Raw genomic sequence first — 13583 nt, forward strand, 5'->3', positions numbered from 1 at the left:
TTTCCCTTTAGTCATTTGACACAAGCTCAAAAATCTTACAAGGTGTAGAATGTAGAGGGGTCTGTTTTTAACTGGGGCTAGTGTGAGTCCTTCAGGCATGTACTGAAAAGGGCCATCGAAAATATAACAGGGTGATATCAGGGTGATGAAGATAGAAAGTGTGCATGTGAGAGGTTGGGGTAACTGAATAGTGTATCTTCATCACCCCTTGTGGGGAGACAATAAATAATCCCTAAGAGAGAGAAATCAAAACATAGCAATACAAGTATATCCTCTCTGAGATATGGCAGTAAAATCGAAAAAACTCAGTTAAATCATTGAAAAGAGTTGCTTCTGGGAGGTGGACATGGTGTGAGGTTAGGTGACCCCAGCTTTCCTATTAGAACTTGTGGAACTACTTGACTTTCAAACCGTGTGCATATGTGCCTAAGATGTAGGTATCCTATGCTTTTGCTGAATCGATGCTCTGAACACAATTACAATCCCATACCACAGTCAAGAATCAGTGAAAACAGTAATAATACATTTTTTGTGTCCACAGATTAGAAATTGTTAAAGATAGCTCTAACTAGAAACTCATAAAACCATCATGGGAAAACTCTAAAATTATAAATAGAAAGTCATAAAAACAAAACTAAAATAGATGTATATCATGAGTGGGAAAAGTCAGTACATGAAAGATACCAGTTGACTAAAAAAATCTGTAAATTGAATGTGATCAAATAATTCTAAAAGGGTTTTTTTGAAACTCGACAAAGAGATTCTAAAATCACTTAGACCCAAAGAGTCGTGACAATTTTAAATAGGAAAAGTGGGAAACTTTGCTCAAAGGGGTCTTAAAACTTATTACAAGGCCATTCTTCTTGAGAAACAAGTAGCTCAATGGAACAAAGTCTGCATCAAAACAACCACAGGTGTATATGGAAACTTGATAGAAAGTGAAGGTGGCTGTGAAGGTCAGTGAGTATTGGTAATAAATTATAACATGACTACTACTGCACACACACACACACACACACACACAGCCGAGCAGTATAGCTAGATCAAAAACAAATTAAAAAGGCAACACTTGATCAGAAAGTGAGAACTTTTTTGCACAACAAGGCTCCCAATTGACACAACATGCAGCTTTGCAGGCCATGCTAGAAGGGCGAGGGGTGCTGTCCCAGATTGGGGAGGACACCAAGATAAGAGTCTTATTGGGAAGTTGTACTTCAAAGCACCACGTAAAGCTTCAATATCCAGTATGAGAAGAAATATAAATTGTGGCATATTCCTCAATAGGAGACTACAGAGCAGTGGAAAAAGCAGTCATATAATATCCTTCAAGGGCTACGCGGGATGAGATGAAGGCATGCTTGTTGTAGAGTCAAAGCGAGTTTTAATGTGGTTTTCTCATTAGAGCAAATTGCACGACCTGCCCTAGTTTCCGTTTTCTTCCCTGGCTTGTGGCCGACGATGGTGGAACCAGCTCTGATGCAGTGACTGGCGTCGTCCCTCTCTGGGTCTCATTCCCAGCAGCCCCTTGTTCCCATCCCACTGCACTTTGGCCATGTGATGAGAACTGAAAGTGGGTGATTTGGAATTCTGCGGGTGTGCATTCCTGAGCGGACCCTGGATGAAGCCAGCTCTGGGGTCAGCCTGTGAGAAGGGACAGCAGGGTGGGGCAGCAGATCTCTGGGGGAGCGGCCTGGGGAGCAGAGTCTGTGGAGGCTCTAGTCCCTCCTCCTCTAGGTGGGCCCTTCTCATGACTCTGGTGCTGTTCTCTTGGGCAGTCCCCGAGACAGGCCTCTGCATCTCAGCCTTTGCTCTTGCCCCTGCGCTGACACCACAACCCTTCTGCACATCACACAAAGCCTCAGAAACACCGCAGGGCAGCAAACCTGGGACTGCTCAACACTCCCCTCATTGTGGAACCTTTCTACCCACAGAGTCCCTAGAGATGGTCTCCAAGGGAGCCCCCCACCCAGGCTCTCCATTCATCCCTTGCCTGTATCTTCCACACCACCCAGGGCTCCCCAGTCACTCTGGAACACCCTCTGCAGTTCCCCAAACACTTTCTGGATGCTGGGAATGTTTGAGGGACCTAAGCCTCCTGAGGGTGTTGAGGGAGGTGTGTCAGCTTCTCTTATTTCCTGGGGCCCTGACCACATGTGACCTGGGGGCAACCCTCCACCTGACCTTGCCCCTCCCGGGACAGACCTTGGCCTGCCCTCCCTCCCCAGGACTTACAGTCAGGCCTCTGCTTCCTGTGCATGTAGGAGGCAGAGACACCCACCAGCAGCAGCACCTTAGAGCCCAGGAGGAGAGCGATGAGGAGTGGCATCGACTGCTCTTTGCCTGGAAGACAAGGGACAGGAGGCGCCATTAGGGGCCACACCGGAGCCCTTCCCTGGGCCTCCACTACCCACTGGGCTCCCCTGGTCCATCACCCTCTGAAGCTTGAACCTGCGTCCTTCTCTAGATTAAGGCAGAAATCAGGGTAAAGAGCTTCCCAAGGTGCCGGAGGGTGATGACCGTGCTCTACTGATTATGAACATGAGGTTCAGAGAGTTGAGGAGGCCCTTTAAGAGCAGTGTGACCAAAACAAGGAAAATCCATCACTGTTGTCTGGTAGGATGATGCCAGATTTGCTCTTTGCACAAGAAGACTCAAACCTCAGGGTCTCGGGAGTGACTGACCATGGTGCAAGGAGAGTGCAGGCAGCTCCGGGGTGAGGGAGTCCAGGCCACCGGCTCCCCAGGGATGGTCTCCACAGTTTGGGGGGCCCTCCGGTGTCTGACCTGTCAGAACAGCTGGTGGGTGAGGAATGGGGCTGATGTTTGGGTGGGGCTACAATTGGGCCCTGGTGGGAATTGCAGGACCTGAGATGTGGGGTGGAACCTCAGGGCCAAATCACTGGGGCCCCTTCTGTCCACTGGCGCGGCCAAGGACAGTGCAGAGAGCAGCTGCTTCTCTGCAGAAATGGTCTCTGCAGCCAACAGCTACTCAAAGGGGGAAAATTAAACCACACCCGCCACTCTGTTGCTCCTTGACTCCTTTTTCTATAACTCTAAAACCGCAGGGTATTGACGTGGACATGAAGTCACAGGGAACTAAATCTTGCACGTCATGTATTTAAGTGAGTTCTTGTGATGTTTGCTGGCCCACGTCAGCTCCAGACTCACACTCCACGCCCAGGGAGACCGGCCACTACTTCACAGACAGAGGCGCAGCTCAGTCGGTGATGTTGATCATTGGGGTGTAGACACCGGCACAGACTAGAGTGTCAACAGAGCTTGGGGAGCCAGGAGGGGTGGCTGACCTGGCTGTTGCAGTCACTATGGGGGGCAGATGGTAAAAGCAGGCCTGAGAGTGGGAGATCACCTCCAATCCCCACTTTCTCTCTTTGAGCTTACGTCTATGACCTGCAATGCTCAGTTCTGAACACTTGACCTGTGGGCACTCAGGGTGTGAAAATTGGGATGAGGCGGCTCCTTTATATTCTGTTCATAGCTGTACATTCTAGATTATCAGTAACACATGAATTGTTACCGGTGGCACTAAAAATTAAGATAAAATGTAAAATGTTGGGTCAGTTGGAGCTGAGGCCTGACCTGAAGTTACACCGGTGTCCTGCTTGTCCTGGTGAGCTGAGGCCGCCAGGGTGAGGGCTTTGGAGACCGCAGGCTGCCCGTCATGCTCCACCTGGCAGGTGAGCACCATATTCCCCCTGTGGGCAGAAGCGTTCACCAGGAAGCAGCTCGTGCAGGTGAAGGTCCCATCCTTGTTCTCCAGGAGAGTCGAGGGCTTTTCTGTTCGGGACACGTTTCCGTTCTCCAACCAGGTCAGCTGTAGGTTCCGGGGGTAGAACTCCTTCACTTGGCAGGTGACAATCACCTGGTTCCCTGCCGCGGGATACTGGGAAACCTCCAAGGTGGGCGGGACTATAACAGCACAGGGCAGAAGCTCTGACCTTATGGCACAGATCCCAGGGGAGGGGGGGGCCTGTCACTTGCCCCATCTCAGCAGGGGTGTCACCCGGGACATGCTGGGCAGGCAGCCGGCCTCCAACACTGTGGCTCTCTCTCCATGTGTGTGTGATCACTACGCACAGTGCCCTGCATACTGTAGTTGCACAAGGACTGGAGGGTAATAGGAGGGAAATCAACAGGCCCCGCCCCTGCAGGCAGCACTGGGATCACAATCACTGTGGCAAATAAATGCCACCCCCAAGCACCTGGGGCAGGGCTGTAGGGGGTGCCGGGTGGTGGGGTGGCTGTGGGTAAAATTCGGGAAACTACCGCTCACTTCCAGGCACGTGGGAGGTGCTGCCCTGGCAGCTGCCGGCTAGACTGGGGGAGTGACCTGCACATGCAGGGCTGGTGATGGCCAGGGACAGTGGAACTGGACTCAGGGACATCTGTGCCTGGAGAGAGAGGGGAGGAGCAAATTGAGTCCCGGGCAGGGCTGGGCTGGGGGGTTCACACCTCGGATGGTCTCAGACAAGTTGGCTGTCCCGCGAAGACGGCTGCCCTGCAGGGTGACGTGGGCCACCTCGCAGATGACCTGGGAGCGGACGTCCCCCGGCGCCAGCGGCACCGTGGCTGTGCTGGAGACGTTGTAGGAAACGGCCTCTCCTGGGGGGTCCACGTTGGGCCGGGCGGCTGGCAGCTCATTCCCATTTTTGAACCACTTCAGGCTGATGTCTCTGGGGGAGAAGCCGTGGGACTGGCAGGTGAAGGTCACCGTCTGCCCAGGGGTGGTCCTCTCTGTGGGTCCCCATACCACAGGGCGAGAGGGTTTGGCTGCGAAGGAGCATTTGTAACAATAAGCATGACTGTGACTCCCACCAAGGATAAGCGGGTGACACTGTTTATACTTCACTTCATTATCATTTAGTCTCTAGTGATGCTGGGTGCAGGAAGACATGACAATTAAGGGTGTCATCACCCTCATTTAGGGACACCCAGGCTCCCAGAGGTGAACCAGGAACAGGAGATGATGACATGGTGCAGGCCGGATTCAGAGTTCCCCTTCTCTCTCCAGGGGATTTCCAGAGTCTGGGCTCAGGAACAACATGACCCCAGTGTCTATAGCGGTCACCCTGGGAGGCCTTCCAAGGTCAGAGAAGCATTCACAGAAGGAATGCAGGACATGGGGGCCCCGTGGAGGCTGGCATAAGCCTGACAGCCCTGAGAGGGTCCAGGCACCTCCCTTCCTCATCTGTGAAATGGGGGGCAGGCTCTCTCTCTGGGGTGCATGAGGAAAGCAGGCTGCTGAGGCAAGTTTCAGAAGATAAACTCAGATGAGTAATAAGCACAAGTCTGGTCTCCCAGCTCTCCCCATGGGCGGGGAAGGATTTACTCCAAACTTTCCATTTTTTAAGCAATTTCTCAAGTAGGTCTCATCTGTGCCCAGCTCTGATTTTGAAGGGAGGGGTCAGAGGGCTGTGAATTGAGGTTCTCCTACTCGGGGTCAGTTTTGGGTTGGAAACAAGGATCCGTGAGCCTGAGGGAGCCAAGGTGGGCATCTCTCCGTGGTCAGGGCTAGAGAGAGGCAGAAGCGCCCCCCTCATACTGGGGAGGTGCAGAGCCCAAGTCTCCCCACCCAGGACGGACCTCATGAGTGACCCCCTTGTGTCTCTGTTCTGTGTCCTTGAGCCTCCTAGTGTGTTTCTGTGCAAAGTGATCAAAGCCCCACCCGGGCAGAGGAGTGAGGATGTGCCCAGCACGGGCGGGTTCACAGCAGGTGCTGACAACCAGCTCCTGTGGCTGCTGTCCCCGTCCCGGTCACCACCCATCTTGGGGTGGGGGGGTAGCAGCAGGGCAAACACCCAGGAAAGTGGCAAGTCCTGCTGCTGCTCTGAAGACCTGATTAAGAAAAGCAGCAGAAATGACTGCTGGTGATTCTCTGCTTCTTCTTGTCACAGGCCCGCTAGAGAGATGTTCGGGGAAATGACACCAACACACAAATGAGATCCGAGGTGTTGTCATGAAGATTTCTCTTTCCGGAAAGCTGCAGCACTTTAAAAGGAAGGAGGACAGATTTTGTCAGGGACATCTTGGGGGTCAGGCAGAAGGAACCTGGGGATGCCAGCCCCTATTGGCAGCCAACTCAGTTCCCATTTAAATGCCATTCAGAAGCAGCACATCTCGGAAAGTTTTTCACATGGACACTGGAGCCCAGGAGATACTTGCTAGTAGGAAAAAAATGCATCTTTTCTTCATTTACCTGAACTGTGGAACCAGAAAGTCAGGTTCCAGACCTTACCCCATTTCTGAGCCATGCAGCCTTGAGCCTCGACTTTCCTGGTCTGTAGAAGGGGGTGAATCAAGCCATGTAGATCAGCACCCGCCACCACGCCTGACTCTTAGCTGTTGCTCACAGAAAGGAGGGCGTGACAGTGACCTGCTGCCACACGCGGGCGGGGGGTACCCACGGTACTCACCACTCACGGTGACCTGCGTGCCTGGTCCCGACTTCACTTCTGTGTCAGGGCTTCCTTTCTGGAACTTCACACAGTAGTAGACTCCAGTGTCTGCTGGGGTGATGTTGCTGATGCGGATGGAAAAGTCCTTGTTGTCTCTGATTGTGACATCTGAGACACTGGTTACTCGGGGGAAGGGGCCTTCATCTTTTACTCCTTTGAAACTGTAGACTAACTGCCGGCCTGGACCCGACCCCCTGAACCACCTGACTGTCCCCACAGGGAGCAGGGAGGTCAGGGAGCAGCGCAGAGTGGCCGTCTCTCCAGCTGCCACCGACACGGACTTGTCAGGCTGGATCACCTGCAGCTCCTCCTCGCCGGCTGCTCCTGCTGGAAAGCAAAGCAGTTCCTTGTTCATCCTGTGTGACCCTGAAGGCTTTCTCAAGCACTATCACAAGGACCCGCTGACAGTGCTCACCTTGGCGGGGGCGGGGGGGGGGGGCTGGGCTCAACACATGTGGGTCATCACCTGGAACCCCCACAAGGAGCCTGTAATGTGAGGCTGTTCCAAATGAAGTGGCAGGTTTAGTGCCTGAGGCCTCTCTGGAAGGGTCATGATTCACCAAATACTTGCTGGACACTTTGTGGTGTCAGGACATATTGCATTTTCAGTTCTTTAACATGATGGACCAGGCGAGTCCTGAGACCATTGGTTTGTGAGTGGCAGTGATGGGTGTGTTGGTAGGATGTCCTTGAACGGCAAGAAACTCTGTGCGTGAAGCAACCTCTTCCTGAGATCACATGCTTATGGAAGGGGATGTTCCCTGGCCTGGATGCTTGAATGACCAGGAGGTGCTGAGCTCCCGACACACAATGAACGAGGTATTTAAAAAGAAGGAAAACATAGTCTTAAGCCTGGAATTTTTTTTTCCAATGCCATGATCATGTGTATTAGTGTCTATTACTTCTATCATTTTTTCCCAAAACTCAATGGCTTAAAACAGTGAATTTCCATTAACAGATGAGGCATAAACAGAATGTGGCTTAAATAATGGAATATTACTCAGCCCTAAAGAGCAATGTCCTTTTATGTAGCTAAACCTTAACAATATTTTTCTAAAAAAATATGAGCCAGACAGAGTAGGACTGATATACAGTTCTAATTATAGGCAAGAATTAGAATAGGCAAATTCATACAGAGAAGTAGTAGGATGGAGGCTATCTGGGGTTCTGGGATAGAATGATAGGGAATTTATTGTTGGATGTGTACAGAGTATTCTCCTAGGATGTTGAAAAGATTGTGAAGTGCATCTTGTTAACAGATTGAAATAGCGTGAATGTACTTGCGGCCACTGAATTATAACCTAAAAAGTGGTTCAATGGTATGTTTTATGTGTGTTTTGCCACAATAAAAAATATTTGGTCAGGCAAAGTGACTACCCTGATTCATGCCTTTGAGCTGGGCTAAGTGGCTCAAGACTGGGGACTTGAGAACCCTGCTCTAGAAAGTGGAGATGGAAGCAGTGGGCAAGACAGCAAGGAGGGAACCGACCTCAGGCTGTGTTTGAAATGAACCATAGGGGGTGCTCCTGTGGTGACCCTGGGTCGTGAGCTGCAGGGACAGGAGTGGCCCGTGGTCATCTACCTGCAGGTGCAGGACTTTGCAGTTCACATTCACTGCAGCTGCACTAGCCAGTTTCTGGAGACACCAGAGACATGAGAGAACATTCCTTTGTGTTGAAACTGTCCTAAAACAGGCCTGGGCTCAGGTGGCAGGGCCAGGACTCTAAATCAGAGGAGCAGATTGTTCTCGGACTCAAACAATTCTCTACTTTTTTTTTTTATTTCTTAAGAGAAAATTTGTGGTTCGCATTTGTGGAGTGTGAGCTGGGAAGGCCCATCCACCTTGTACCCTTCATGGTGAACATGCCGCCTAAGGAGGGACACGCTCTTGGTAGGGGGAGTCCTATGGTGTGTCTGGAACACGGAGGGGGTGGTTAATATTAAGGAGGATTTTGGGGGCGTGGTGTAGACAAAAATGAGAAGAAATAGGAATGAATCTGGAGGGAGAAATGGAGAAATAGAGTAGAGGGAAAGAAGGTCAGATAGTAGCCGGAGCCACAGGTGGGGAAGTGTCATTAGAGTCTCTGTGGCTCTGCATTTACATCTCTGCCAGACCTTTCCCCTGAAATTGGAGTCCAATTTGGCCAAAGCACCCTGGACATGGTGCCTGGATGGAAAAGCACAGCTCACAGTTGACAGGTCTCTCTATGTCCCATGAGGCCCCTTATTCTTCCAGAGGCTCAGGTCCAAGCATTGGCTCTTTCTCTCCCATCCAAAGGCTGCGGGTCAGAGAATATGTTGATGCTTCATCATGTGTCTAAGGTCTGACCTCACCCGTCTCTACAGCAGCCGTCGTCGTGCACCGGTGTTCCTTGTTTCTCCATGAAATGACCCCTTAAATGATCTAGTTGCTTCTCGTCCAAGTGCTAGATGATTAAAGCTAATGTCAGATCATCACTTCTTTCTTTGGTCTTTGCAGTGGCACCACTCACGGGAGCCACATCCTTGAGAAGAACAGAAAAGTCTCCTCGCAGGGCCTCTGCCCGTGCTGCTCCCTGTCAGGAAGGCAATTCCCCCCAAACTCCACCGGCTCATCCCACACCTCCCTTTAACCTATGCTCAAGTTTCTCTCTCAGAGATGCCACCCACACTGCCTTGTTTAAAATATAGCTTGCTGCAGGTATTTGCAGTTCTCTTATCTAGGAATACTTTCATTTGTTGCCCATAACCCTGATCCTCCCTAATACACTGTATTTTGTACTTATTCAGTGTGTCTATTGTCTGCTGTCATTTCTCCCACTAAGACATAACTCCAAGAGGGCAACTACTTTGTCTCTTCAGCAACACTCCTCTCATTCCTGTAACAGCTTCTGACACATAGTAGGTGCGCAATAAATGGTTGATCATGTGACTGTCCGTTACTACACCTTCCTGAGACCCGAGGTCTATTTTGAGCCGTAATACCGAGAGTTTCCCATGGAGATATTTGGCCAAAGATAAAAACAACTTCCAGGAAGAGGAAGAACCCAGGAGAGAAAGTCACAAACCCTCTTTCCCTCACTCTCCCTTCCCCCTCCGTGCACAGAAGCTGCAGAAAGCTCCTGAGGTCCAGACAGGTCACGCGCAACCAAGAAGGGTGTGGTTAACCCGGGAACTCTACAGTCAGACCGTGTGAGTTAAATCCAGCTCTACCAGTTAGGGTGAGTGACCTTGAACCTCTCTGTGCTTCTGTTATTCCACCTGTGAGGAGGGGGATAAGTTAGCTCCCTCAGAGATAATGGTCACAGGAGATGACACCTCTAGGCCTTTCCCGCTGTGTCTGGTACATGGTGAGGGTTCAAGAAATTGAAATGATTTTACTCATCGGATTTCCTGAGGCTGAGAGGCTTCTGGGGACATAGATGACAGAGATAGGAGTGCAGCTAGAATCACACACGGGGATCATTGCTCTGTATCCTTCAGGAACCTGCACCTCCCCCTTTTTGTCTCCTCAGCCCATCCAGCCTGGAGGAGGCCTCCAAGGAGGAATGCACAGAATTCCACTCCCAGATTTCCTGAGGCCTGCACGGATGCTGGATGACAGCGCATGGGGAGAGGTGCAAACCCAGATGTGGGCGCAAGGACAGATGGAGACGGTCTAGGTGAGGCTCTGTGTTTCCATCCCCTTCTTTCCTCCTCACCCCCCTGCAGCACGAGAGCAGGACTCCAAGAAAATCATGCACACACTTTACTCTCTTACCAAGGGAGAAGAATTTTTTGTCCAATAGTTTAAGAAAGGAAGGGGAAATTTTAGAGAAGTAGAACAGGAAGGAAGACAGTGGAGAGACTCTGAAAACTAAATATTTGTCAATGTGCACTTCATGCAGACTGAGAATTGATTGGAGAGAACAATGGAGAAAACCTTTTCAAAAATCCCACGAGTGTGTGTGTCTGCACACTTCTCACACCTGTACATGCATGCACATGCACCACAACATGCATTTGCAAATATATGTGAAGAGCTGTCCTGGCTTGCTAGTATACAAGGAGTATGTTTTGAGGATTGTGTATGTAAAATGCTCATAAAAATATTGGTACATAGTAACCATCTAACACATCATTAACAAAAGTTTGTGAGCACACAGCAGAATTTCAACCCGGTCCAACCTCCTGCTGTCTGTCCTAGGTCTCTGTCCTGTCTCTAGCATCTAATTGTTTCTCCATATGTCTTAACTTTTCTGCAAGAGCCTCCACTGAGTAGCCCACAGCATAACGTGATAAAAAGAATGAATGCTGGAGTTCTTGGCCCTAGGCTTCAATTCTGGCATCTCCACAGATGGCACTGGGCAAATTATGTTCTCTGCCTCGGTTTCCCCTACTGCAAAGCAGGGGCAACAATCATCATTATAAACAGTCATGTTGTGAAGATCAGCCAAGTTAACACATTCATCAAACTATCATCTGTTTTGATGTCCCTGATAACAGTTGCAGGTGACAGATTACAGAAAATTTTCTCAGTTCCCTGATTCGGTGCTCTCAAGTAATGTCTAGTCTTGGATCTCTGTTGTAGCCCCATGGGGGCTTACCCTTATTTACCTGAATGCCCTAAAACTCCTTGGCTAAAGAGGCATCCAGGGCAGGGAGGGGGGATCTTCCCATGGCCATGCTCACCTGTGAGTCCCAGCAGTAAAGCCAGCAGCAGGCAAGGAGACTGGTGGGTCCAGGAGGCAGGGGTAGGCATCCTGGCACTGGAGGAGCCTGTTCTGTCCGGGTGTGTGCTGGAAGCCCAGACTCTGCTCTGTGAAGCAGAGCCCTGCCTGCGATACAAGAGGAAGCTCATGTCATTGGTGAAATGACGTGGTGTTGACACACTTCCACTGACATGTTGAGATAAGAGGGCAGCTTCAAGGTCAGGAGTTCCTCGCATGTTTTCATGGAAATTGTGCCTCACTTCGGGGCCTGTGCTCTCTCCACTTGCTTGCTACCCCACTTGGGGTCACGGAGGTTCTACATTCAGTCGCTCTAGGCAAAAGAGAATCCCATAGGGGTAAAGGGTGTGTCCCACATGCCCATGCCCAGGGCTCTAGGGTGACTGGCTGGTAGCCAGTCTGTGCCGCCTCTACCAAGAGCTACTCTCAGTCCAAGGGCCCGCTGAGGACTACAATAGTGAGAAACTAGGAAAGGTGTTTAAGAAATCATTTGCCTGTAGTGGTCTGTAACTGAGCATCCAGAACATGGAGCCGTTATCACTACAGGTGACCAGTGCGAGCTGTCCTGGGAGAGACTGGACTGGCAAAGGCAGACCAGCTAAGGTTCATGGGTTCCAAGTGCCTGTGGCTCACTGAAGCTCAGGTGAGGATTTCCTTGCAGTGAGTAGAATTTCCCTTCCGTCCCTTTGTTACCCAGCAGGGAGAGGTATACCCCAGAGCCCCTTATCCTGCCTGCTCTAAATAGGTTCTGCCATCTGCCATATCAACACAAAACATGGGAGACTTTAATGGGAAGGAACTTTGATACAATTAGTAAACAATATAGGAAAAGCAAAGAATATGGTTTCTAAATCATGCACCCAAAGTTACTCATCCCTTCATGAGTAAAAATCCACCCAAATGGGATTGGCCCAAAGCAAGGCCTGAAAGCCTGCCACAAGCTAAAGCACCTTCCAGTGGGGACCCACAGAAAAGGATCAGAAACTACCAGACAAGTCTGGGAGGAAAAGAGCAAAATCAGAACCAATATAAAAGTTGCCATTGTTATCCTCCCAGGGGTCTCATACCCACCTCTGTTTCAGCCAGCCCACACCAAAAGGCAAGCACAGTTTTTCCCGTGTTTCTCTCTCCATGTGCCTCGTCCAGGTCCCTGTCTCTCCATCCTGCTTCCTTCCTTCTTCCATCCCTTCTGCAGCTTCTTCTTCTCTTTTGCCCCACCCTCCTTTGGGTGGGGCAGGAAAACTGGAACCTCCCCCTTTCGTGGGGACCACCCTGTTACCCCTTGACACAAGTTCAAAAACCTCACACTGTGTATAATGTAATCATTTGGGGGGGGCTATTTTTTTTCTTTACTAGGTCTAGTATGACTCCTTCTGGCAATACACTAAAAAGGGTCATAGAAAATATAACAGGGTGATATCAGGGTGATGAGGATAGAAAGTGTGCACGTGAGAGGTATGAGGTTGGGGTAACTGAACAGTGTATATCCATCAGCCCTAGTGGGGAGACAATAAATAATTTCTAAAGAGAGTAATCAAAGCATTGCAATACAAGTAAATTGTCTCTGGGATTTGGCAGTAAAATCTAAAGCACTCAGTTAAAGCATTGAAAAGAGTTACTTCTGGGAGGAGGAAATGGTGGGAGGTTAGGTAAATCTGGCTTTCCTATTAGAAATTGTGGAACTACTTGACTTTCAAACCATGTGCATATGTACCTCTGATGTAGGTAAATATTGATTTTCGATCATTAGGTTAATGTTATAATGGTTACCCCCAAAGAAAACATACTAACAGTACTAGTAGGTGTCCTGTGTTCTTGCTGGATATAAGATCAATGCTCGAACACAATTATAATCCTATACCACAGTCAAGAATCATTGAAAACAGTAATAATACATTTTTATGTCCACAGACTGGAAATTGTTAAAGCTAGCTCTAACTAGAGACTCATCAAACCATCATGGGAAAACTCTAAAATCATGAATTAAAAGTCATCAAAGCAAAACTAAAATAGATGAATATCATGAATGGGAAAACTCAATCCTGGAAAGATGTCAGCTGACTAAAATAATACGTAAATTCAATGTGATCAAATAATAATTCTAAAAGGGTTTTTCATGAAACTTGACAACGTGATCCTAAGATCACTTGGATCCAAAGAGTCATGACAGTTTTAAATAAGAAAAGGTGGGAAACTTTGCTCAATATGGTTTCAAAACGAATTACATGGACTTATCTTGTCCGTGTAGCTTTGACTAAGAGATGAGCAGCTCAGTGGAAAAAGATCTCATAGGAAGAACCACACAAGTATATGGAAACTTGATATAAAGTGAAGGTGGCTGTGAGCATCAGTGAGTCTTTTTTTTTTTTTCAAAGCTTTATTTATTTATAAAGGCACCGAGTACAGTCAGAAGCGCAGGAGGG

The 13583-nt window shown here is 49.3% G+C and overlaps 1 protein-coding gene across 2 annotated transcripts; it reads right to left on the bottom strand.

The window, feature by feature from the left end:
• Positions 1 to 1078: 1078 nt before the first annotated feature.
• LOC119234738 (signal-regulatory protein beta-1-like) lies at positions 1079 to 11237 on the bottom strand. Of its 2 annotated transcripts, XM_037497751.2 has the most exons (7): positions 11123 to 11237; positions 6431 to 6799; positions 4470 to 4787; positions 3597 to 3926; positions 2682 to 2783; positions 2233 to 2340; positions 1079 to 1641 (listed from the first exon to the last, which is right to left on the bottom strand). In XM_037497751.2, the coding sequence occupies exons 1-7, from the start codon at positions 11190 to 11192 to the stop codon at positions 1637 to 1639; spliced, it is 1302 nt and encodes a 433-aa protein (XP_037353648.1). In that variant the 5' UTR covers positions 11193 to 11237; the 3' UTR covers positions 1079 to 1636. The 2 variants fall into 2 exon arrangements, with proteins under 2 accessions (XP_037353648.1, XP_037353654.1); XM_037497757.2 differs by lacking the exon at positions 2682 to 2783.
• Positions 11238 to 13583: the final 2346 nt, after the last annotated feature.

Source organism: Talpa occidentalis, unplaced genomic scaffold (assembly GCF_014898055.3).
Source record: "Talpa occidentalis isolate TD23 unplaced genomic scaffold, MPIMG_talOcc4v2.1 talOcc4.10, whole genome shotgun sequence".
In the NCBI taxonomy this organism is placed as follows: domain Eukaryota; kingdom Metazoa; phylum Chordata; class Mammalia; order Eulipotyphla; family Talpidae; genus Talpa; species Talpa occidentalis.